General features: G+C 36.5%; 2 protein-coding genes and 1 pseudogene across 2 annotated transcripts; all 3 read left to right on the top strand.

Annotated features, from left to right (window-relative positions):
* Positions 1-286: 286 nt before the first annotated feature.
* Positions 287-1,210, top strand: LOC123827296 (olfactory receptor 5AC1-like). The gene has a single exon (XM_045851812.1). The coding sequence runs from the start codon at positions 287-289 to the stop codon at positions 1,208-1,210; it is 924 nt and encodes a 307-aa protein (XP_045707768.1).
* Positions 1,211-12,234: 11,024 nt separating this feature from the next.
* On the top strand, positions 12,235-13,179 carry LOC123827300 (olfactory receptor 5H2). The gene has a single exon (XM_045851820.1). The coding sequence runs from the start codon at positions 12,238-12,240 to the stop codon at positions 13,177-13,179; it is 942 nt and encodes a 313-aa protein (XP_045707776.1). The 5' UTR covers positions 12,235-12,237.
* A 6,034-nt stretch (positions 13,180-19,213) lies between these two features.
* Positions 19,214-22,742, top strand: LOC123827412 (annotated as a pseudogene).
* Positions 22,743-27,081: the final 4,339 nt, after the last annotated feature.

Here is a 27,081-nt window from a genome sequence, read left to right as displayed (position 1 = left end):
TATTAAATAGCAATCAATTTTTCCAAATTAAAAAATAAGGCAACATCTTTTAGGCAACAAAATCTTCACATTTTATAGATGCTTTTTGCCTGACTTTCAGGACCAGTTTCCCAAATACTTATGATTGTAAATATTTTTACTCATGAGTAAGGTAAATGTTCTGATTAAAGGGGATGCATAAACCAGGAAGATGTGTTTATTTATAAAAATAAAATGTTACTTTTATGGTATTTGATAGCTGTGTTCTTCACTTATTCTTTCAATGCAGTGACCAGCCTGAGTGAATATGATGGAGGTAAACAAGACACAGGTGACAGAGTTTGTTCTCTTGGGGCTTACAGATCTTCCGGGGCTTCAGGTGCCCCTGTTTCTGGTGTTCTTGGTCATCTATCTAACCACCATGGTGGGCAACCTTGGACTCATTTTTCTCATCTGGAAAGATCCCCATCTTCACACACCTATGTACTTACTCCTTGGCAGTTTAGCCTTTGCAGATGCCTGTTCTTCATCATCTGTGACTCCCAAGATGCTAATTAATTTTTTATCTAAGTATCACATGATATCCTTGGTTGAGTGCATCACTCAATTTTACATTTTTGCCTCCAGTGCAAACACAGAATGTTTTCTCCTGGCAGTGATGGCCTATGACCGCTATGTAGCCCTATGTAACCCCTTGCTTTATCCAATAGTGATGTCCAATGTCTACTGCTTTCAATTACTAGGTGTTTCATATATTATCGGGTTTCTTCATCCCATGATGCATGTTGGTTTGTTATTTAGATTAACTTTCTGCAAGTCCAATGTAATACAATATTTCTACTGTGAAATTTTGCAACTGTTTAAAATTTCCTGTACTGACCCTGGAGTTAATATGCTCCTGATTTTTATATTTTCAGTGTTGGTACAATTTTTCACCTTTATGACCATTATAGTCTCTTACACTCATGTCTTCTTTGTCATCCTAAAAATGAAGCTTGAGAAGGGCAGAAGCAAAGCCTTTTCCACCTGCAGTGCCCACCTGCTCTCTGTTTCCTTGTTCTACGGCACTCTCTTCCTCATGTATGTGCGTCCTGGGTCTGACCTCATTGAAAATCAGGATAAAATGTATTCTGTATTTTACACAATCATAATTCCTCTGCTGAATCCTTTTATTTACAGTCTGCGGAATAAAGAGGTTCTAGGTGCCTTGAGGAGAACAATAAACAAATAAACAGATTTAAAGGCAAATTTCACTTGTTCTTTTCAAACTTTGCACAGTACAAGGTATCTGGAGATACGAAAGTCAGCCCTGTCTTTATCATTTTGACAGGGTGCTAGTGTCTATGGTAGTTTGTGAGTGCTGTGTGATAATGAAAGTCAGATTCAACGGATTTTTGTTCAGTGGACAAGCTTTATATCACATAAAGCTAAATTTCTCATAAAGAATAGAACACATTTTTTAAAATTAAGCACTTAAGAAGCAACCTAAGTGCCCATCAGGAAAAGAATGGATCAAAAAACTGTGGTACATTTATGCAATGGAATACTACACAGCAGAAAGAAAGAAGAAGCCCCTACCCTTTGAGAAAGCCTGGATGAATCTGGAGAGCATTATGCTAAGTGAAATAAGCCAAGTGGTGAAAAACAAATACCATATGATCTCACCTACAAGTGGAACCTCATCAACAAAACAAACAAGGAAAATATAACCAGAGACATGGAAATAAGGAACAAACTGACAGTAACCAGAGGGGGGTGGGACAGGGATAATGGGAGGAAATAGGGAAAGGGTTGTCAAGGAACATGTATAAAGGACACATGGACAAAACCAAAGTGGGGTAGGATCAAGGGTGGAAGGTGGGGATGGGTGGGGCAGGGGGCAGTACTGGGAAGAAAATGGAGACAACTGTACTTGAACAACAATTTTTTAAAAAGGTGAAGGGGTTGAGAAGTACAGGTTCGTAGTTACAAAGTAGTCACAAGGATGTAAAATGTAGCATAGGGAATGCAGTCAATTATACTTTAATAGCTATGTATGCCATCAGGTGGGGGCTAAGTCTTACTGGAGGGATCACTTTATAAATTATGTAAATGTGTAACTACTATGCTATACACCTGAAACTAATATAAAATAATATTGAATGTTAATTATTTTAAAAAGAGAAAAAAATGCCTCTTAAATCTAAAAAAAATAAAATGTGCAATTTTTTACTTTTTAAAAATTCCCTCTACATTAGATATAGTAGCTTGTCATTTTACTGTTGCAACTATTTGCACATCTCTTTATCTGAGGCTGCTGTGACTGAGCCAAGATGATTGTTCAGAGTTTCCTTATCAAAATTCTTGTTGTTTCTCAGCAGTTCTGAGACTCAGGTAAAATGACTTCTTAGAGAAAGCTATCACTGAAGAGAAAACTTCCTTTGTAGTAAATATTTTTTATATAAAAATATATTGGTGGATTTTATTGAGAATAATGGAAGTTGAGATGAAATAAAGTGCACTATTATATAAAAGCACTCTCAAATATATGAAAACAAAGTACTTTTTATCATGAAAAATATAGGCAATATGGATATTGAAGAATTTCCAGAATTAGGAAGGTTTCAGGGTATATCTGCTTAAATATTTGAATTCTACTATCTTTACAAGTTTAATAAAGCAGAAGTTCAGAAATTTGCAGTTGTCACTCTGCTCATAATCTCTTACATGTTTATTATTATTTAAGTAAAAATTATTTACTTCTGCAGTTACATGATACAACATATATCAATTTGGGTGCCACTGTGAAATGATTCTCATAAATAAAATGATTGCAAACAAATTCAATGTAATTTTTTTCATTGAAATTCACAGAAATGCCTAGTGATTTTCTTTATTGGCCATCTCCTAAATTTAGAGGAACTATAAAGTGGTAAATGTACAATCTGTTTAAAATTGTAGTATTTCACTACCCATGGCTGCTGCAAAGTCCTCAGCAATACCAGACTGAGCAGTAAGGAAGAATTATGTATACAGAAAACCTGATGTGTGGACAAAACAGTATTCAAGATAAAAGTATGCAAGGCTCAGACTGAAGTAAAACACTGCACTGTACACACTGAAGCCAATAGAATTCAAAATTTCTTTCAATCAGATCAGTACCAGGTGAAAATGGTCCTTGTCATATATTAGGAAGGACTTCACAGAAGTATCTTTGGTACTGATGGAGATACAAGTGCCCAATCCATCCATTCTTCTGCAAAGTCCCCTGCCCTTTCTTCAAACAGGCAGAGGAAAAAGGTTTAGATTGTGAAGAAGGGCACAATTATTTCAAAGCTCAGGAGCTGTGAAGCCATACAATATTAAAACTTCTCTGAAAATTTCAAAGATTGTAGTATTTACCTTTTAAGAGTATTTAGGAGCGAATCTGCTACTGGAGGGGAACTATAGGGCAATTACAACTTCTAAGCTAGTGATTTGAGAATGGGCAAGTCAGGCTCACTGAGTCTAAATTAGAGCTTATCAGGCCATTTCCTAGAAACAATGGATGTCACCCAAAGTACACTAACCACAAGGAGAATATGCTCCTGGGAAAGAGCCCCGTACTCCTGGGGTAAAGAGAGCTACAAGCTTCCATACAGACAGACTAGATTATTAACAAGGAAATATATAAGTACAGTACCATCTGACTTCCCATCTGTTGCACCGAAAGTACAAAAACAGTGGGCCAACATTTATAAACTACTCATGGAAAAATAATGGGATACGTGAGTACTGCTGAGACAAAGCATGTGCAGAAGGACCATGAGTGACTGTGCAGGCTGCGTGCACTGCTAACCTCAGGGACGCTGTTCACAATACAATATTGTGTGGCTGGCTGCCCTGTGGATAAGACACTATAACCCTGGATCAGTGGATGATAATAATGTGACTGGGAACTGTATTACAAGTATTAATTAGATGTTGAAGACTTTAAAACAAACTAACATTCATCTCTCTTTTAGCGAAATTTTAGCCAATATCAGAAACTCTTGCAGTTAAGTGGCCCTACATTAAGTGTTATGTAGTACAAATTATATGCTATGACTCACTTTGAGACACTGTGTCCCACTTTTCTAATCCCATAAAAACAAATTTCATTTCTTTGGTTATTTGTGAACAGACCACACCTTTAGTTTTTTTTTGAGAATGAATTGCTTGAGGAAAACTCTGACCCACTGTAATAGTAGTGTTGAATGGCTCATTCAATGAGAATCACAGATCACATCACTCATTGATTCCTCCTATATGTTCCCTGTCACAGATGCTGTTGGTGCCTGCCCATATCTTCACTAATTGTTTGCATCTCTGGTAGGTTTGCATCTGAGGACTTTCACTGTTGGCCAGAGCTATTCTACCCTCACTTAAGTCATCCTAAGATCTAGGGAATGAGTGCTATTCATGGAATCTCCCCTAGACCATTTATCAACAAATGGGAGGTGATAGGAGTTGGTGAATAAACTCCCCAACTGTTTGTCCTTTGGCTGATATAAATTTGAAGTTCATTCTCTACACTGGCTCATGGTGTTTCCAAAAGAGACTAAGCTTGGTTGTCCACATTTGTAACTTGTTTCATAGATCACTCTTCACTGGCTACATTCCCTTTACTGTCCCACTTGCTCGTGTTTTCACTCATCAACTATTCACAAATCATATCATATCTCAGCATCTGGAGAAATTAAGACACCGTGGGTTCTCTAAGGTAGAATTCAATATTTGGTATAGGAACCAGGCATACATGTATCATCTTATTTCACCATGACACAATTGTTGCTTCTATAAAAATGTTAAAGATTGGAGGCCTCTTACTACTTTGGAAATACCCTATTTATACATATGTTATTCAGATTCAAGTAGAATTTTATATTTTTCTTTTATCTTTATTGTAATTTTTGCCATTACCATTTAGTCTCCTTATACCCCCTACCCCCAGCAATCACCACATTGTTGTCTGTGTCCATGAGTCCTTTTTCATTTTTGTTCAATCCCTCCACCCCTAACTCTGCCCCCCCAGCTGTCATGCTGCTTTCCATCTATGATTCTGTCTTTGTTTTTGCTTGTTAGTTCAGTTTCTTCATTAGATTCCACATATGAGTGAAATCATATGGTATTTATCTTCCTCTGACTGGCTTTTTCACTTAGCATAGGTCCATTCTAACAGTCACAAAGGGTAAAATTTCTTCTTTTTTAATGCCAAGTAGTATTCCACTGTGGAAATGTCCCATAGTTGTTTTATCTACTCATCTACTGATGGACACTCAGGCTGCTTCCATATCTTGGCAATTGTAAATAACACTGCAATGAACATATGGGTGATTATGTACTTTTAAATTAGTCTTTTCGGTTCCTTCAGATATATTCCCAGAAATAGAATCCTTAGTTTAAAAGGTAGAACCACTTTTAATTTTTTGAGGTATCTCCGTACTGCTTTCAATGTGGCAGTACCAATCTGCATTACCACCAATGGTGGAAAGGGTTCCCCTTTCTCCTCATCCTCTCCAGCATTTGTTGCTTGTTGATTTATTCATGATAGGTATCTTATTGTGATTTAAATCACATTTCTCAGATGTTGAGTGACATCGAGCATCTTTTCACATGTCTGTTGACCATCTGTATGACCTATTTAAGTCCTGTGCTCATTTTTTAATTTAGTTGTTTGTTTTTTAGGGTTGAGTTTTGTAAGTTCTTTATAAATTTTGGATATTAACCCCTTATCAGATGTATTGGCAAATATGTTCTTTCATTCTGTGGGCTGTCCTTTTATTTTGTTGATAGTTTCCTTAGCTGTGCAAAAACTTTTTACTTTGATGTAGCCCCATTTGTTCATTTTTTCTTTTGTTTCTCTTTCCTAGCGATATATGTCTGATAAAATATTGCTATGAGCAATGTCCAAGATTTTGCTGCTTATGTCTTCTTACAGGATTTTTATGGTTTCAGGTCAAACATTTAAGTCTTTGATCCATTTTGAATTTATTCTTGTGTGTTATCTAAGACAGTGGTCTAGTTTCATTTTTATGCATGTATCTGTTCAATTTTCCCAAAACCATTTATTGAATAAACCACCTTTAGTCCATTGTATGTGCTTGCTTCCTCTGTCAAATATTAATAGACTATAATGGTGAGGGTTTATTTCTGGGCTCTCTATTCTGTTCCATTGATCTCTGTGTCTGTGTTAATGCCAGTACCATGCTGTTTTGATTACTATGGCTTTATAGTATAGTTTGATATTAGGTAATGTGATTACTTCAACTTTGTTCTTCTTTCTCAAGATCACTATTGCTATGTAGGGCCTTTTGTGGTCCCTTATAAATTTTTGAAATATTTATTCTAGTTCTGTGAAATACATCATTTGAATCTTGATAGGAATTGCATTGAATCTATAGATTGCTTTGGGTAGTATGTAGTGATGTTAATTTTTCCTATCTCTGAACTTGGTATATGCTTCCATTTATTTATATTTTCTTCAATTTCTTTGTTCAGTGTCATATAATTTTCTGAGTACAGGTCTTTTACATACTTGGTTAGATTTATTCCTAGGTATTTTATTAATTTTTTTGCACTTCTGAGTAGGGCTGCTTTCTTAATTTCCCTTTCTGTTCATCACTATGGTATATAAAAATACAACTGATTTCTGGATATTAATTTTTTATACTGTTACTTTGCTGAATTAATGTATCAGTTCTAGTACATTCTTAGTGGAACCTTGGGGGTTCTCTATGTATCTGTTAGAATTTTAAAGTGGTTCATTCTTCCACCCTACCTTTAAGAGTTTGTTCCACCACATACAACCTATATTCTGAAAGTTGAAACTCAATGTCCCACTTAACTTGTTAACTTAACCTCAGTTATTTAAGATAATTTTAGGTTTTCATAATTTAGTATATGTCATTTGTCTGGCCTTTAATTACTCTTTGCTTCCATTTTTACTGCGAAGTCCAGATTTCAATTTAAAATAGTAGGACAAAATAAAAAAAGCAAAAAAGGAACAACCTGATGTTAAAACACAACATAATCTAAAACACCTGTTTCAGATATGAATCAAATTAGGACTATCAGCCAGAAAATTTTACATGATCATGATTAATATGTTAAAGTTTACATTCATGACCAGATAGATGAGAAATTTCAGAGAGATAAGTATAAAGTATATTTTAAGTGTCAAGTAAAATTTGTTTTTAAAACATACTAGAATAAAAGTAATGAATGCCTTTGGTGAATTTATCAGTAAATTAGACACAATGAATAATGCTGAACTTTAATATAGGTTACTAGATGTGAAAATAAAGCACAAAGAAAGCAAAAAGTAAAAAAAAAACACAACAGAACAACCAAATACTATGAACAAATGTTGTTATCTAACATATACACCATTGGAGCGTGAGAGGAAAAAAATGAGTCAGAGGAAATATTTGAAAATATAATGGTCAAGAATTTTTAAAAATTAAGGGAAGTTATCAAACCAAAGATCCAAAAAGCTCATAGAACCTGAATCAGGATAAATACCAAAACAAACAGGAACCAAATCACAAAATAAAAATACTAAAACACTTAGACACTATATATTGAAATGGCTAAAAACCAAAGATAAAAAGAAAAGTTTAAAGGTAGCCAGAGGAAAGAAAAAAGTACAAAGACAGAAGATAATTGAGTGACAATTTCAAATTGTGAAGGAAAAAAAATCTGCTAACTCAGAATATTATACACAATATAAAAATAACTCCCAAAAATGAATGTGGTCCAGGTCCTCAGTTTGGGGCCTTACTCCCCATGGCAGGAGCCCTGGCTTCAAAGTTTGCCTTTTTACCCCCAGATGATGGTGTAGGTGATGGGCCGGGGATGGGGCGGAGGGCTGGAGCTGGGCAGGTTTGACCTCTAACCTGCCTAAGCATTCGGCATCCCCCTGTGTACTCCCCTCCTCACAGACCAGGAACTGGGCAGGGGATTGGGCAGTCTCCGAAATGTGGGGGTTCTCGGTGCTCTAAAAGTTAATGATGACTTACTTCTCTAGTCAGGAAGAAGAGCGAGATGACTGGGCTTGTTTCAGGAAAGCATGCCATGGGACTACTTAGCATTTCTGCATAAAGAACAGGAAACCAATGGTAACTCAAAGCTGCAGATCAACCTTTGGATGCCGGTATATCCTCCCATGTAGCGGGGGAATCCTTCCAGGATTGTGTCATTTCATGTCTCATGTCGATATCTCTTTTGTTTAGGAGAAGAAAGAGGAAAATACAGAAGGAAGCAGAGTAGGAACTTGAGTTCCCTTCTCTAGTGTTATCACTCTAAATACATTAAGCAGGAATTGGAGGTTTGCCAAACTGAATGTATATTGTCCAATTTCCTTATTGCAAACATGCAGATGTATTCATATTTATATAATATATGATACAAAAACTGGAAAATATTCATACTAAAATATTAGTAGTACTTCTAGGTGTTTACAGATATTTTTATTTTATTATTACTTAACACTGTTTTTCAAATCCTCCTATGGTAAACAGTTTTTTTGCAAATTAACCTAAAAGAGTGAGTAGAAGGTATTGACCAAGATTCTTTCTTTGACCATTGTAGCTTTCCATCACATTTCAGGTTAGAGCGGGGAGTTAGCTAAAGAACTAAGATGTGAGCTACAGTTTGCATGAAAACAACTACTTGGGGCTGGCACCTAAAGGGAACCTAGAATTCTAGCTTTTTGAAATTGTGAATGACTAGCTCAGACAAGACTAATCAAAGTATCAACGTACTCAGAGCATCAAAGTTATAGATTAATTGAAGTTTGCATAAACATGTCAGAAGTGTTATCTGTGGTGAAAAATAGTGACATAAAATCCAATTTCAATTTTTAAACCTAGAGCTATCTACAATGATGTGATGGTTATGAATTTTGCATCTGTAATGACCTGTGGAAAAACATGGACTTCTCATACATGTCCAGGTCCACAATGCCCAGTAGCTTTGCCCTAAAGGGAATCCTTGGGCATTATCATGGGAAATTTAGTTTTGTACTCCCTTCTCTTCTGGCAAAAGCACAGAGTTATGTGATTGGTTGAGTCTTCTGTTCAGAGGAAATTAATACAAACACTGTTTTCCTTAGCTTGGGATATGAAGCCTGCAAAATGAATCAGCATGCAAAGAATTGCTGCCTATGCTATTGTTGTTCCTGTGCTACTATATATTTTTCTACTTTAGAAAGCCTAATGTTTAAAAGAATCTCCACCATTTCTCAAAAGATAAGGGTAAGAGAGGAATGATTTATATAATATTCATTGTTATTTGTGCAAAAATTTAAAGTGCTGTTTAATTTATAATAATTTGAAATTGAGTTTAAAAGATGTCAATAGCCAGAGGGAAAGGAAAAATAATAGTAAATTAATTATGCATTTTATTTTCACTACTAAAATGTTGATATGCAAAGTATCTGTTAAGACTAAATTATTGCCTTTAATGTGTTTTGTTGTTTTGTTAGCCTAACTATATGATTTTATAAGGTAAATTTATATATATATGGAAGTATGTACAAATTGTCCTTCCACTATACTTTCCAGAATTTATGAGTAAATAAGTACCCACACAAACTGAACTTGAGAGTTTCCAATTTTTTAGTGATTGGAAAGAAAACCATTCTATATAAAAGTCTACTTAATAACTGAAATTATGGACATTCTTTATTTATATTGTCTATATTCCGGATTCAGTTTTGGCTTAGTTATATTTTGCAAAACACACACACACACACACACATCCTACAACTGGTTAAGATGAAAGTTCTCTCAAGTAAAACAAACAGGATTTCTAGAGAAAGTCACTTCTATCACTGTAATCACAAAAGAAAGCAACTTTTAAATATGGAAAGAACTCTGAGGCAGTGCTAACACATTCATTAACAACAAAATTTATAAAATGGAATTTTAAATTGAAGTGTCTTTTTCATACACATATTCATAGAAGAATAAACTTTAAAAAATTAAATAGAAATATTTTTAGGACTGACAACCTTCAAGGACTGCCCGAGTTAGGACATTCACCCTCAAGCCTACGAGCCTTTCTCTGTTTCCTCTGCAGCCTGTCAGCCTTCTCTGGCTTGTCTTTCCTAGACTTACCTATGTCTGTGTTATTTTTCACTCGTTACTCACCTCTCCATTGTTTTCTTTTCATAAACACATATTTCCTTCCCAGTTCATCTGTTCCCTTTCTTCTCTCAATGCTATCCAATATTCCTCTCTCTTTTGAAATCTTTTACTAAAATATTGTAGAAGAAAAAACCCTGTGTGTGTCTATGAGAGTTAGAAAAAAGCCAACTGTTCTCCAGATTTCTGGAATACTCTGCATTACTCTGCATCACTGACTTGTTTCCCTTCTACTTCTCATTTTTTGGCCTCAACTCCATCACAGAATGAAAATTACTTTCACTAAAGCTACTAAAAACCTCTTGATTTCCACACTCAGTGAAATCTGATAACGCCTTGTCCTACTAGATAGAGCATTTATTTTGGTGTTTGACACATACAACATTTCTTTCTTCTTGGATACCTTTTTTTAAGTTCACTCAGCTTTCCAGCCACCCGCTTGCTTCTATGATCAGTCTGCTCAGTAATATCTTTTTCCCAGATCTCCCTAATCTTCCTTTGTATTAGCGAGGCCTCTTGGTTGCAACAGGCAATGAGTGAATTCAGTGGAAGTTGGCTCAAACATAGAAATGTAACAGAAACTGGAGGAATCAGCTGGAAAAAAATGGGCAGGAACAAAGAAAGCAAAGGATCCCTTTATCAGGCTACATCACATCTCAAAACAAGGTCAATGAGACTTGCTATCACTTCTGCTGAACTTGGAATGCCAGCTCTCACTGACAATACCATTATAATGGGTACAGGATACATTTGTTGCCACCTTCATATTTCTGCCTTTGCTACCAAGATTCTCTTTTGTTCCCGTTCATTTCCTCCCTCTCTCTATAGTCTAAGTGTAGGGTAAGTGTGTTTGATTTGGCAAATCTAGGTCAAATTCCCTCCCTGTAGGTGCAAGGGGGATGGGAAAGTCAGTATCTAGCCACTTATTTAGGCTTCCTGAGTGGGTGGTAACCTCCACCAGTCACCAGGACTATATGGTATAAAACAAGATCAGATGTTGCTCATCTGATATATGCTGTGCATCCACTTTATAACCTCCTTAATTTAACCTCCTCAAGTTGCTTTTTGTGCTTTTCTTTTCTTTACTTGATGCTCAATACCCAATGGATAGGTCATCACTAAATATGCCTCAGCTATGCTAATGACTACTAAGACTATTTCTATTAATCTTGGTAGACTCATACCACTGCATACATCTTGCACGGATTTTGGAGAATTCTCTCTCAACAAACTAGCCACTACATCTGAGTTCTTGATCTTAATTTTCATGACCATCTGATCTAGTCACCCCATAACTTCTTTCTCTTTCAACCCTTTCATGTCTATTGTGTCACTGAGTCCTAGCAACTCTACCTCCTGAATTCTTTTGCATCTGTCTCTTATTTTTCTTCATCACTCCCAATACTTGACATGCATTTGAATCACTTGGAGAGGACTTTTAAACTGCAGATATAGACCGTATTCTTGACTCACTCCATCAATTTCTGCAATGGTAGTTCATAATCTATATTTTGCAAAAAAATCCTCAACTGTTCTTGAACAACAGTAAAAAATTCCTCAGACAATTCTGATGTTTAATCTGGGTTAGGAAGCACTGGGCATGACTATTAGCTTTCTGTCTAGTAATCCTGACTCCAATTTCCCCTTCCAAGAGCCTATTTTCTACACTACTATGCATCCATGCTTTTATAATATCTTACAGAACCACTGTACATCTCTTAATTTTCAATGCCTGCTTATTGTCTGAGGGAATTCTTCACATGGAATTCAATTCACTTTATTACCCTGGCTGTTCATCAAACTCTTCTTCCCTTGACCCTGCATCCTGTTTTAATTGAAAATTTCCCTATTACAGTCAACGGTATCCCCATAATTATTACACATGCTTAGAATGCATTTTTTTTCTAAATATGCCACACATTTTGAACTGAAATTGTTGCTTTTTCTTCCACTTGTTAAATTACCTCAAAATAAATTCTATTATAGGGGTAAGGAAATGAATAGGAGATTCTGATATGCATGGTTTTTATTTCAACTCTCTTCCCCCCGATATTTATGTTATAAATCCTGAGTGATACATTCCATTTCATTTCAGGCAACATTGAGTGAAGACATGGAAAGGGAAAATACAACATTGCTGACAGAGTTTATTCTCACAGGACTTATATACAAACCAGAGTGGCAAATCCCCTTGTTCCTGGTGTTCTTGGTGATATACCTGATCACCATGGTGGGAAACCTTGGTCTAATTGTTCTCATCTGCAATGACTCTCACCTTCATACTCCCATGTACTTACTCCTGGGGAATTTAGCCTTTGTGGATGCTTGGATGTCATCTACAGTCACCCCTAAGATGCTGGTCAACTTCCTAATCAAGAGTAAAAAGATATCTTTCTGTGAATGCATCATACAATTTTTTTCCTTTGCATTCAGTGCAAGCACAGAATGTTTTCTGCTGGCAACAATGGCATATGATCGCTACATAGCCATATGCAAACCATTACTTTATCCAGTGATTATTACCAACAGACTATGCATCTGGCTGTTAGTCTCATCATTTGTAGGTGGTATGCTTCATTCTTTTTTTCATATAGGTCTTTTGTTCAGATTAACCTTTTGTAATTCTAATATAATACATCACTTTTACTGTGACATCATGCCATTGTTTAAGATTTCCTGCACTGACCCTTCCATTAATGTTCTGATGGTTTTTATTACCTCTGGGTCAATACAAGTGTTCACCATATTGACAGTTCTTGTCTCTTATACACTTATTCTCTTTACAGTCTTAAAAAAGAAGTCTGTACAAGGCATAAGGAAAGCCTTCTCTACCTGTGGAGCTCATCTCCTATCTGTGTCTTTATTCTTTGGTTCTCTTCTCTTCATGTATATGCGCCCCGGATCTGCTCAAGCGGATGACCAAGACATGATGGACTCTTTGTTTTACACTGTTATCATTCCTTTGCTAAATCCAATTATCTATAGTCTGAGAAATAAGAAAGTCCTGGATTCACTGGCAAAAAAGTTAAAGAGAAATGTTCAAATCTCGCACTAATATATGTCCTCTTTCCATTAAAACAGTTACAAAATTATGCAGATAAATGTAACTCTGTTTTGGTTAGTGTTCAAAATTTTTGCAATTACAATTGCCCTATGGTTTTAATGACTTAAGGTGTTGGTACTAACATACTCATTAAAAATGTGTATATGTAGTTTAAAAAATATGAATAATGTTAAACAAATATCATGCTGGAATAATTAAAGCTAAAAACAAATGAAAACATTTTACATGCTCCTAAATTCTTCAATGTAGCTTTATAAAGTTATTAAGCACTGATATAGTGTAGTTTCTCTGAACAGGACTTGATTAGGATGTCTTTGACAATCGTACAGCTTGCGCAGCCTGAAGGCTCACATCACATTTAACTCTACAAAAGAGACAGGTTTATATTTGAGTGAATAAAGGCAAATCCCAAAAGGTGTTTCATTTCACACTATTCGGGAAATGGTGATTTTAACTTCTTGTGGGGGTTCAACTCATGTCACAGAAAGAAATAAACAGAAATGGGAAAACAATGATTTAAAAAGTGAGAAGAAAAAAATGAGAAGGGAGTTAAGACAGTGAAGGTCAAACTGTAAGATGATGCTCTTAGCTCAGGAGCCTTCCATGAGTAATGAAAAGAAGGAAGTTGCCTCTAACACTCTGACACCTTAAAAGGCACTTTGTAGCTGTGTTTTTATGTTGTAGGCTACTCTGAAAAGCTTCACTAATTCAGGAAGCTAAGAATGTGATTGCAGGAAAATTGGAATGAGTGTACAGAGGAAAAGAGAAGTGGTAGAATAGAAAGAAAATGTTCAATCTTCCTAGAATTTTTTTTAAATGAAGCTAGTAAGATAAAAAAAAATCTCAGCAAATATAATTTTGGGGGATATTTTGGTGAGAATAGGGCTTCCAAAGCATATTACCAAAGTTCAAATAATATTAATATACCATGTCATAATATCCAGTGGGTCACTGGAAAAGACATGAAAAATAAACAGATTTTGAATGATTTGTTCCCCAAAAGTCCTTAAATGTTAGCTTTCATCTCACTCCCTACTTAAAGTATAAGTGGGCCATCTTCAGGTCCCCTCTTTGTCCTCCTTTCTCAACACTGAAATCCATACACTTTCTTAGTGACACACCAAAGCCCTTAACTAAAAACTACCATGTCCCTTTCAATGACTTTTAATGGATTGTCATTGCTACTGGATTATGTATCTAGATATGTATACATACATGTGCACTTATTTGTTCATGTGCATGTCCCTAAAAAAAAAAAAAAAGAATTGTGGACCTTTTATAACTTTTTCTTGGGAACCATGATTGACAGTAATGATAGCCAATGAAAACCCTACTGCCTCATTTCAATATGCTTAATGAGAGGGAAATTTGTTCTATAGGAAAAAATGAATTGTCAAGCTGGATCAACTTTTGTACTATCATTCTAAAAATAATCATATATGACATTTTCCACTTCTTATAATAATGTGATGTAAATAAATCTCTTCTGAGGAGGTACCCTGTAAGTGAGAGTTACTTGACAGCAATAATTAACAATCCTATGATATTTCCTGTATTTTTCAAGAAAAAGAAATAAAGTCACTAAATGTAAACTGACTTTCAAATACTCGAGATTGTAAGACTGGGCCAAAACAGCAAGCCTTACAATAAACCCACTTTAAATATAAAGACCTAAATATATTAAAAGTAGAAGATGAGGGAAATGTATAATGCAAATACTAGAAAAAATGGAAGTGGCCATATCAATATATACCAACTTGATGTTATTGATATTATTGAACACTCCACCTAACAGCAGAATACACAGCATTTGAAAACACACAAGGAATATCCAGCAACATATAATTTTTTAGTTGAATATATTACTTATGTGACCTTTTAACAAAATATTTTATTGTACTCTATATTCTTTGTGTAATAAATTAAATTGGGAGGCATTTTAAAGGGTGCAAGAGCATTTTAAATTTTTTTTAAATTATTTTATTGTTGTTAAATTACAGTTGTCTGCATTTCCTCCCCACCAATCCCCCTGACACCAGCCAAACCCACCTCCCTCCCTCCCTTTCTTCCACCCTCCTCCCCCTTGGTTTTGTCCATGTTCTCTTCATAGTAGTTCCTGAAAACACTTCCCTCCCATTATCCCCTCCCACCTCCCCTCTGGTTACTGTCAGATTGTTCTTAATTTCAATGTCTCTGGTTATATTTTGCCTGCATTTTTTCTTTCATTGATTATGTTCCAGTTAAAGGTGAGATCATACGGTATTTGTCTTTCACCACCTGGCTTATTTCACTTAGCATAATATTCTCCAGTTCTATCCATGCTGTTGCAAAGGGTAGGAGCACCTTCTTTCTCTCAACTGTGTAGTATTCCATCATGTAAATGTACCACAATTTTTTGATCTGCTCATTTACTGATAGGCACTTAGGTTGCTTTCAGCACTTGGCTATTGTAAATTGTGCTGCTATGAACATTGGGGTGCATAGGTTCTTTTCAATTGCTGTTTCAGGGTTCTTAAGATATAATTCCAGCAGTGGAATTGCTGGGTTAAAAGGCAGTTCCATTTTTAGTTTTCTGAGGAAATTCCATACTGTTTTCCACAGTGACTGCACCAGTCTGCGTTCCCCGCAACAGTGCATATCCATTTTTTTCTCAAGAAAATATCTCAAACTCATTGTCCTCACTGAAGAAATGATTACTGACAAGAATCAAATGATTTATACCTTCCCAAAGAATTTATGTTTTACTAGAAACCAGTACTTTAAAATAAAGGAGAAAAGTTCTTGTACTGTTATTTGGTGCCTTTTCTTTCTATCTCTTACTTTTCTTTTTTTAAAATTTTATTTATTTATTTTTAGAGAGAGGAAGGCAGGGGGAAAGAGAGGGAGAGAAATATCAATGTGTGGTTGCCTCTGTAGCACCTTCTACTGGGGACCTGGCTTGCAACCCAGGCATGTGGCCTAACTGGGAATCGAACTGGCAACCCTTTGATTCGCAGTCTGGACTCAATCCACTGAATGATACCAACCAGGGCTCTATCTCTTCCTTTTCTTTCTTTTCCTTTCCCTTTCTTCTTTTCTTCCCTGGCATGGACAGGTGAATGCAGATACCAATAGGGCATCTTTTACAAACAATAAAGAATTCTGGAACTTTTATAACTTTTTCTTGGGAAGCAGGATTGACAGTAATGATAGCCATTAGTATATTTAATTATACCCAAGTAAATTTCATAATAATAAAGACACATTTAATGGAAACCTGTTTAATCTTACATATAAGGAATAGCATATAAATAAAATGTTTTCACCTTGAAGACATTAGTAGCCCTATTATTTCTCCTGATGTTGTTACTATGATTTCTGTTATATTATTATTGATTGTAATATATAGTCATTTAATAAGATTTATTACAATATTAGGTATATTAATAAACTTTATAGAAAATTTAAAGTTATACAATGAAAATAAAAATATGCTGATTCTGGAAGATGTGATAAATTATGAAGTATATTCTATGACAATGGCATTCATATGGGAACTAAAATACAAATAATCACTAAAACAAACAAATACAGATGTACACTGATTATCAGAAGCAATGGGTCCCAATGGACAGTACAGCAAAAAATTTTTAAGTATATTTTATTGATTATACTATTATGGTTGTCCTAATATTTCCTCCTTTGTCCCCCTATTCAGCACCTCCCGACTGCCTCGGGCAATCCCCCCACCATTGTTCATGTCCATGGGTCATGTGTATAAGTTCTTTGGCTGCTCCATTTCCTGTACTGTACTTTACATCCCCAAAGAAATTCTGTAACTACCTGTTTGTACTTAAAAAATTTTTTTAATTATTTTAATTGTTGTTCAAATACAGTTTTCTGCCCTTTACCCCCATCCCAGCTCACCCCCCAGCTCTCGCCTCCTCCCTCCTGTCTCCACCTTTCCCTTGTTATTGTCCATGTGCCTTTTATACTTGTTCCTGCAAACCCTTCCCTCCTCCTGCTGAAATTCCCTCCCATCTCCCCTCTGATCACTGTCAGCCTGTTCTCAATTTCAGTGTCTTTGGTTATATTTTACTTGCTTGTTTTGTTGATTAGATCTATTTGTACTTCTTAATCCCTCACCTCTTCACCCATTCCCTCCTACCAACCTTCTGGTAACTGACTTTTTTCTCTTGCTTTTAAGAGTCTCTCTCTCTTTGTCTTTAACCTTTGGCCTTTTAATAATGATGTGTCTTGGAGTGGACCTCTTTACATCCACCATAATTGGGACTCTGTGCTTCCTGGACATATATGTCTATTTCCTTCACCAAACTAGGGAAGTTTTCTTTCATTATATTTTCCAAATGGATTTCCAATTTCTTGCTCTTTCTCTTCTCCTTTTGGCACCTCTATGTTGATGAATGTTGGACCTCTTGAAATTGCCTCAGAAGCTGGTTATTACTATCCTCTTTTTATTGGATTCTTTTTTCTTCTTGTTCTGATTGTTTGTTTTTTTTTGCTTCTTTTTGTTCTATATCATTGATTTGATTATTGGCTTCATTTATTCTACTATTGCTTCCCTGTAAATTTTACTTTATTTTAGTTAGTGTACCTTTTATTCTGGCTGGATATTGTTTATGCTGTTGAGGTCCTCACTAAGTTTCTTGAGTATCCTTATAACCAGTGTTTTGAACTCTGCACCTGATAGATTGCTTATCTCCATTTTGTTTAGCTCTTTTTCTGGAGTTTTGATCTCTTTCTTCATTTGGACCATGTTTCTTTGACTCCTTGTTTTGGCAGTCTTCCTGAGTTTGTTTCTATGTATTAGGTAGAACTTCTTTGACTCTGTATCTTGGTAGTGTGACCAAATGTAGTAGGTGTCCTGTAGGGTCCAGTGGCACAGCCTCTGCCATCACCCAAGCTGGGTCCTTGAGGTGCACCCTTTGTACTGGCTGAGTATACCCTTCTCTTGTGGTTGAACCTTGGTTGCTGTTGGCAGTTAAAAGGGAGGGATTTACCCAGTCCAGTCAGGTGCAAGGACTGGCTGTGACCAGTGCCCACCAACCTCTGCCCTCCATAGAGGGTTAGCTCTGTGTTGGTAGGGTGAGGTGCTCTGACACGGTCTGTAGCTGCCCAGTAGGTGCGTTGGCCCTTGGGTTTCCTAGGTGGTGAAGGCCAAAGTCAGCTCCCACCAGTGTTTTGCCAGGGGCCACCCTGCCTGAGCTATAAAGTGATAATGAGATGGCTGCTATTTGTGCTGGGCTTGGAGATTCCCAGACAAAGCCAAGCTGTGAATGTAAGCTGACTTCTGCTAGTGCCAGGCCTGGAGCTCACTGAAGCCAGCTGTGCCTTGTTTCATAGGACTTAAGAATTTGTGAAGCATGATTCAAGACCAGCCATTCATATGGAAAAGAAGTTTGGGTGAGCTTATAAGTGCGGTGGGGTAGAGTCTCCGGGGATCTCCAAGGTGGGTCACACAGTGTTAGCCAGGTTGATGGAGTCTCAGATATGGTACCAGTTTGCCAACTCTTTGGGTGGAGGGTTTAGAAAGGGACAATAGCCTCTGCTCACCTTGATGCCAGACACTTTAGTTTCTCCCTGTATGCCACTGGTGCCTTACAAGCTGCTACCTGGTACTGGAGCTCAGAGGGAGTGAGTCTGAGTAGGTGAGTCCATGTGTGGGTTCTTTAAAAGGAAATGCTTGATGCTCCAGCAGTTTCTTCTGCTGACTCAATCCCCAGGGGTGTTTGCAGCCAGAAGTTGTGGGGACTTATCTTTCTAGCACTGGAATCCTGGGACGTGGGTCCTGGTGTGGGGCTGGGATTGCTCACTCCCAAGATATTCCTCCAGAATTTATTCCACCACATGTGTGTGTGGGGCCAGCCCATTCTGCATCTGCACCCCTCCTACCAATTTGGATGGATATGGTTTCTTCAATCCCATAATTGTCAAACTTCCATTCATCTTGATTCTTCATGGTTCTGAGTGATGGTTGTTCTATATTTTAGTTTTACTTTTGACATGGATTTTGAAGATGTGAGCAATGTCTGCCTGTACCGCCATCTTGACTAGGCATAGCAAACCATTTTCAAGCTTTGGTATGGCACATAACTTTATTGACTCCATGGGAAATGGTGTAAATGTTGTCTCTGACTGTGAGAATGTAAAAAAGCTGCTGAAGATCCTGTACAGCAAGTCCCATGCAAGCATGGCTGTGCACCCATAATGAAAGGACTCTCCTCTTAGGCAAGCTAGATATTCAAGAACTCTTTAGGAGATCATTATAGACTGGTAATTGGATATGGTTGAAAGAGTTTTATCAAAGATATTGATTAGAAGTGCAAGAGGGAGAAAAAGAGCCAAGAGCATTGGTAACAGATGGCTGTTCTTTCCAAGTGTTTATATTCCAGCATCAGTGGTGATGGAGCCACTCAGCCCATCTATCTGCTGCAGCAGAAATTGTCTAATTCATATCAGACAAATTACTTGAATGGGGCCTGTCCCCTTTGAAACACCTTCTTCCATTTCCAAAGATCCCAGTGCTTCCAGTTAGGAAAGTGAGCCTTTTGAACCCTCATATATATTGGGGCATGTGGCCTCAGCAACCAAAGAATAAAACCTGACTACTCAGTGATGGGAAGAATAGTCAAAGTCTTAAAGATGACTTTGTTCAGAATATTTTATGGACATTTGAAGATATACATGGCTCCGCCAATGCCTATGTTTGGAAGAGACAGATATCCAGCAGTCAGCTTACATCTCAGGGATAACAACAAACCAATTCATGTGTTAAATGGAATTGACTATTGGTTGGGTAACTTGATATGCAATCTACCAGAGTTTGTGATGGGTTTTCATGTAAATGGGATTGTACAGAAGTATGAAATGGTAAAGACAGAAGAGATTCCCAACTTGGAAAACTTGATTTTTCTACTAAAGTCATAAAACATATTGCACAGAATCTAACTCTACCAAAGAAGGATGCACCTATCAGCTATTTAAAGCAAGTGGCAGTGATATAGTAAAGTTCTATGATCTCACTAGATTTTGTGAACAAACTTAAAATAAACACTGAAATCCATTCACAAAGCCAGTGGCTATCATTTATATAAGGTTTCTGACAACATGATAATGAAGAAGAATCAAAATAAGAAACACTATGGACCTATCTTAATTGTGTTAAACTGTTGGACAAAAGCAGACATCCTCAAAATAGTGCTTCAGCTGACTACATGCTTTCAGAACTTCTTCAATTGGATGAACCTCAAAAAGAATAAAGTTCAGAATTTCCTTTAAATTAAAATTCTGATGAAAGTTATAGTAAAGAGGAGGAGATGCCAGACAGTGATGGAAATGGATTCCATAGCAGCAGTTCTTATCCTCTAGATGATAACAAAGCAGTAGCTATAATTAAGTCTGTGGGAGAATTGTCAGTTCCAGAAAAATGCAAATCCATTCATCAAATCAGATCCAGCTGAGTGTTTCCAGTTTGCTGTGGCACAGAAGAATGCTGTAAACTTGTGCTTGGCTATGTTCTGGAGGGTTTAGAATCTGTGGATAAAAAAAAAGCCACCTCCTTATGACTAACCCCAACACCCCAATCTCATTAAAATATGGAGATGAATCTATAAGGGTGATTCCCAAGGGTCTGGAAAAGCAGAGGACTTTGTTTTTGGACATAATTGGCTCCCTGCAAAAGGATAATTATTCCATTCAATCTGGAATGATCCCTGGTTCTTGGCAACATAAAATAAAATTCCATCTGATTCCCTTAAGTCATCGAAGTTTTTTCTGATGCTTCCATAAGTCTTCAGAAATGTGGAAGAGTGTTACAATACATTAAATTAGCTTTACAGAGCCACAACACTTACTATTACCTCTCTACCAATATGCATTCTGAAATGCTGATGTTTCTTTCTTAATATTTGACCCTCTGTGGTGATATCCAACTGATGCTGGTCCAGGATGCAAACAACAGAGCAGCACACTTGGAAGAGTTTAATTACTAAATAAAAGAAGATCAGGAGATAGTACACAGCCTACATGAACATCCAGGTATCAAGGAGTTACCTGCACAAATGATTTGTCTACAGACTTGAAAGTCAACTTTCAGTTAGTTGTAAATGTTATGAGGCTGCTAATGAAATCTTTCAATGTAATGACTTAAAAAGCCAACATGCAGAACATTATGTACAAGTATAGAATGGGTAACATTAAAAATGAAAGCATTGTATTTTATATGAATCAGGCTCTTGCAATACAGAGTCAGAGAGTAGTGAGCAAAAGTGTGTCTACTGTAGAGCATCTATGGTGGAAAAAAGGTTTTTTTGTTTTGAAAAAGGAGTTGACAACTTTGAGTCATTTGAGGAGGCTACAAATGTTGCCCTTTTATTATGTAACAGAAAAGAACCATGCAAATTTGTGCATAGGAGCACTGTGGCACAGGTGACGAATTTAACCATAAATTTTTCACCAGAAGGTTTATATTATAATAATGCTGTAGATTACTGTTGAAAGCTCTGAAGTCCATGGGAACATGAGACACACACCTTGCTGTCTGGGGTTCAGTGAACTAGTTGATCACCACTTAATTCACCATGGCCACATGGCAACAAGTCTTCTCCATAATTCAGAGGTCAAGAGCGAATTGCGAAAAGAAGTCAGTGAGGCTATGATGAAGTCCCTAAGATACTGCGACGGTGGACTCGGTGTCTGCCCAGCAGCCCCTTTAACAGTATCGCACTGCAACTATCAGGCTGCAGCTAATTTACAGGCTGGCATCCATGTGCCACTTGCCTGAGATATCAGGCTGGTGATGTGCATCCAAGCAGCACTGGGTGCTGGCCGATCTACCATACATTACAACAAAGCAGTGAAGCTTTTCCAGCTCCAGAAAGAAATGCCATGTGAACACACTGAGAGTGCAGTTAAGAGTAGCATTTGCATAATTTCAGATGACTGCCCAGAATAGCAATGTTGGAAAATTAAAAACACTATCTGGAGCTCTTGATATAATGGTGAGTACTAAACATGCATTCCAACTAATCAGAAAGGAGCCTACAGACTCAAGAAATAGGACCATACTAAGAGTGATGAGACCACCCCAGCTGCCAGTTCTGCTTCTACTGTTAATGGAGAAGTGCTCAAACTCCTCAGTATATTTGAGTCTTGGCTATGATTCCTCCTCCTTCAGTCCATCAAGCTGCTGTCTCCAACCAAAAAGAAAACAATCAATGACATGGAAGATGTAGACCTTAAAACCAAGCAAATTTACTGCCAGCTGTTGACAGCTACTGTTAACAAAAACAAATCTTTTGGAAAAAATTGACCTTCTCATCCAATTGCGGAACCAGCTTGCTCAGGGCAACGCCGTTCAGCAGCTCACACCATGGCCACATCCATCAGTGCTGTCAGTGCCTTCTGTACTCCAGGGTCAGCATGTCCACTCAGTGCTTCGTTTAATTAAATACATGGGAAACATCCACTTCCAACAGGCACTGTGGTGGAAACGCGAGGCTCTCATTTCCCATGAGAAGACAGATCATGGCCAAGCTCTTTGGATTCTTCACTAAACATGCTAAAATCAGAATCAGACTTAAAGCTCCCTCTTTCTTTGAGAAGTGTGTGGTCCCCCAATATTAGCAGATTTGCTGTGATGCAGTTACATTTTTAAGCATTTTTGAAGTTTCTTAAGCTACAGGGATTTAAGACAATTATTTTGGATAAATGTTACTTTGAGTCAAGGGAAATTTTATCCAAGTGACTTTAGTGGTTAAAGTGGGTTAAATCTACAATATTTCCTTCCAAATGGCACAGAAAGAAGCTTGCATTTTTAAAGTTTCATTGCAGAATTTTTCGAAGACTAGCCATTGTGCAATTCTCTGTATTTAGTGTATGTTCTAAAGAGATCCACTTTTCTTTGACTTTGTATGATAGTTGAAAATATTTTAAAATTGGAACTGTCTTTAAGGTAAGAAAACTATTTTAAATAAATAAATTATTTATCTAAAAATTATATGGGGAAAAGATTTGAACAAATACTCTGCAAAAGAAAATATATAAATGGCCAATAAATATGAAAGGATGCTCAACATCATTAGTTATCAGTCCTCCTTGGAGAACTGTCTATTCAGGTCCTCCACCCATTTTTTAATTGGATTGTTTATCTTCCTAATGTTGAGTCCTATGAGTTCTTTATGTATTTAGGACATCAAACCCTTATTCAATGTATTAGTAGCAAATATGTTATCTCATGCAGTTGGTTTCCTATTTTAATTTAATTTAATTTAATTTTATTTTATTTTATTTTATTTTATTGTTGTTCTGCTATAATTGTCTGCATTTAACCCCCACAACTCCACCCCAATCCCAGCCATCTCCACCTCCCTCCCCTGATCCCAGCCCCTCTTGGTTTTGTTCATGTGCCCTCTATAGTTGTTCCTGAAAACTCTTCCCTCTCCCCTCTATTATCTGCTCCTGCCTCCCCTCTGTATTTATTTCATTTTTAGTAATAGGGATAAAAGGTACAAGGAAACAAGCATAAATGGTGGGCACAAAATAGACAGGGGAGGTTAAGAATAGTATAGGAAATGGAGAAGCCAAAGAACTCATATATACAACCCGTGGATCTGAACTAAGGTAAGGGGAATGATAGTGGGGGGGGCATGGAAGAGGGGAATAAAGGGGAGGAAAAATGGGACAACTGTAATAGCATAATCAATAAAACATACTTAAAATAATTGAAGAAGATGCAAATAAATGAAAGCATATTCCATGTTTATGGATTAGAAGAATGAACATCATTTAAATGTCTATATTATCCAAAGCAATCAATAGATTCAATGCAATTCCTATAATATACCAATGGCATATTTCACTGATCTAGAACAGATACTCCAAAAATTTATATAGAACTAAAAAGGACCTCAAATAGCCTCAGTAATCTTGAAAAGAAAAATGAAGTTGGAGGGATCACAATACCTAATATCAAACTATACTACAAGTCCACTGTAATCAATATGGTTCAGTACAGGCATAAGAACACACATGTAGATCAATGGAACAGAATAGAGAGCACAGAAATAAACCCATGTCTCTATGATCCATTAATATTTGACAAAGGTGGCAAACAGTAGAGTAAAAAAAATAGTTCTCTTTAATAAGTGGTGTTGGGAGAACTGGAATGGTACATGCAAAAAAAAAAAATTAAACTAAACTAGACCACCAACTTACACCACACACCAGAATAAAGTAAGAATGGATAAAAAATTTAAATGTAAGTCATGATACCATAAAGTCCTATCAGAAAACATAGGCAGTAAAATTTCAGATATTCTATATAATAATATTTTGCCAGTATATCTCCTAGGGCAAGGGAAATAATGGAAAAAATGAACAAATGGGACTACATCAAATTAAAAAGCTTCTGCATGGCTAAAGAAACCACCATCAAAATGAAGAGGGAACCAACTGCATGAGAGAACATATTTGCCAATAATACATTGGATGAGGGTTTGATTCCCCCAAATATATAAAGAACTCATAGGACTCAATACCAGGAAGACAAACAATTCAATTAAAAATGTGCAAAGCACCTAAATAGACACTTCTCCAAGGAGGACATACAGAAGGCCCGTAGACATATGAAAGGATGCTCAAATCACTAGCCATCAGGGAGGTGCAAAGTAAAAGCACAATAAGTTATCACCACACACCTGTGAATGTGGCCATCATTAATGACTCAATAGACAACAAATGGTAGCAAGTATGTGAGGAAAAGGGAACCCTAGTACACTGTTGGTAGGAATGCAGGCTGGTGCAGCCACTGTGGAAAACAGTATGGGATTTCCTCAAAAACTAAAAATGGCACTACCTTTTGACTCAGTGATTCCACTGCTGGGATATACTCTAAGAATCCAAAATCACCAATTCATAAGAACTGATGCACCCCTATGTTCATAGCAGAGCTATTTACAATAGCCAAATGCTAGAAACAGCCTCAGTGCCCATCAGTAGATGAGTGGATCAAAAAACTGTGGTACGTTTACACAGTGGAATACTACTCAGCCAAAAGAAAGAACTCCTATCTTTTGCAATGGTGTGGTTGGAACTGGATAATATTATGCTAAAGATGTAAGACAGCTGGTGAAAGATGAATACCATGTGATCTCACCTATAAGATGAATCTAATGAACAAAATAAACTAGCGAACAGCATAGAACCACAGGCATGGAAACATGGAACAGACTGAAAGTGACCAGAGAGGATGGGGTGGGGGATAATGGTGGAAAGAAGCTGAAGGCACTAGACAAGAACATGTATGAATGACCCCCAGACATGGAAAACAGAGTGGTAATTGACTGTGGGAACAGGGGTTGGGGTGGGTGGAGGATAGCTAAGGGGGTAAAATTGGAACAACTGTAATAGAATAACAATAAAAATGACTTAAGAAAGAAGATAGGTCTAAAATGAATGCTGTCAGCTTTTACTTTAAAGATGTAAAGAAGGGGAAAAGGAATGGAAAAAAAATATGTACTATATTTATGGATTGAAACAGGCAATATCATTAAAATGTATATTATTCCCAAGTGTATCTGTAAAGTCAATGCAAGTCCAATAAAAATATGATCCTGTGTAGAAATTAACATAATTATAAAATATAAAAAATTTCAAAAAGTCTATAATAACCAAAGAAATTTTGAAAAAAAAGGTTTGGAAGACATACTATTTTAATATTAACTATAAATCTATCATAATACATTGTGATATGGGAATAAATATATACAAATAGATCTTTGGAACAGGAATGCTCAGAAATAGGCTCACAGATGTGAAGAAATTCATTTTCAACAAATATTTGAAAGCATTGCAATGGAGGAAGAAAAGTCTTCTCAAAACATTATTCTTGAAAAACTAGATACCTATATGGAAAAAAATAAACCTTTACTATTACCTCTTTTTATATATAATAATTAACTCAAGTTTAATCATAGACTTAAATGTAAAAACTAAAACCATAAAGCTTCTAGAACAAAACAGAGGACTATCTTTAAGAATTGTAGGTAGGCAAAAGTGATTAGGTAGGACATAAAAAGCAATACCATTTCAAAAATGATACATTAGGCCACCAAAATGAAAATTTCTGTTTATCAAAAGATACCATTAAGAAAATGAATAGCCCACAAATCAGGACAGAATATTTGCAAAACTATAGCTGACAAAGAACAAGTGAAAAAATATACTTAAAAGCAACTATAATTGTTAGGGGAAAAAAACAAAACAAAACAAGTATACCAGTGAAAAATAGGCAGGACCTTATAAGCCATTTTAAAGGACTTCCACTTTTGCCCTAACTGAAGTGAGGAGCCACTACATTCTTAGCAGAGTGACATTACTTAACTTGTAACTCTGGCTGTTTTGTTGAGAGGAGGCTGTAGGGTATATGTGTGGATGCAGGGAAATTTGTTATATGGTTTTTGCATTAATAGGTAAGAAATGGTGGGTTTGCACCAGAATGGAAAAACTGGTAGGATTCTGAATACATTCTGATAGTAGTGCAGACATGTATTTGATGACTGATCATAGTTTTTGCCTGAATAACTAGAAAAATGAAATTGTCATTTTCTAAAGTGGGGCAGACAAAAGAAATAGAACTGGGAGCGGGGGGACCGGGGTTGAGAGTAGTAGAGAAGCTTAGGCTTGTCCACGATAAACTGAAATGCCTACTAGATATTTGCATGGAGATGTCAAATAGGCAGCTAGATATAAAATATGATAATTTGCCCATTTATAATTGAAGGACTAGTTCCAGTTTCTCTTGTTACAGAACTTTGTTTTGTTAAAAAATTCAGTTGAGTACATTTAAAGCTCTAACTGGCTTCAATAAAGCAATTTATGAATTGGACGGCATCC

Source organism: Phyllostomus hastatus, unplaced genomic scaffold, assembly GCF_019186645.2.
Source record: "Phyllostomus hastatus isolate PE091 unplaced genomic scaffold, TTU_PhHast_1.1 phas_contig_86, whole genome shotgun sequence".
In the NCBI taxonomy this organism is placed as follows: Eukaryota; Metazoa; Chordata; class Mammalia; order Chiroptera; family Phyllostomidae; genus Phyllostomus; species Phyllostomus hastatus.
This window is presented reverse-complemented; position numbering and strand designations above follow the sequence as displayed.

Coding starts and splice junctions, on each gene's coding strand:
- LOC123827300 (XM_045851820.1), top strand. CDS start 12,238: ATGGAAAGGGAAAATACAACATTGCTGACAGAGTTTATTCTCACAGGA.
- LOC123827296 (XM_045851812.1), top strand. CDS start 287: ATGATGGAGGTAAACAAGACACAGGTGACAGAGTTTGTTCTCTTGGGG.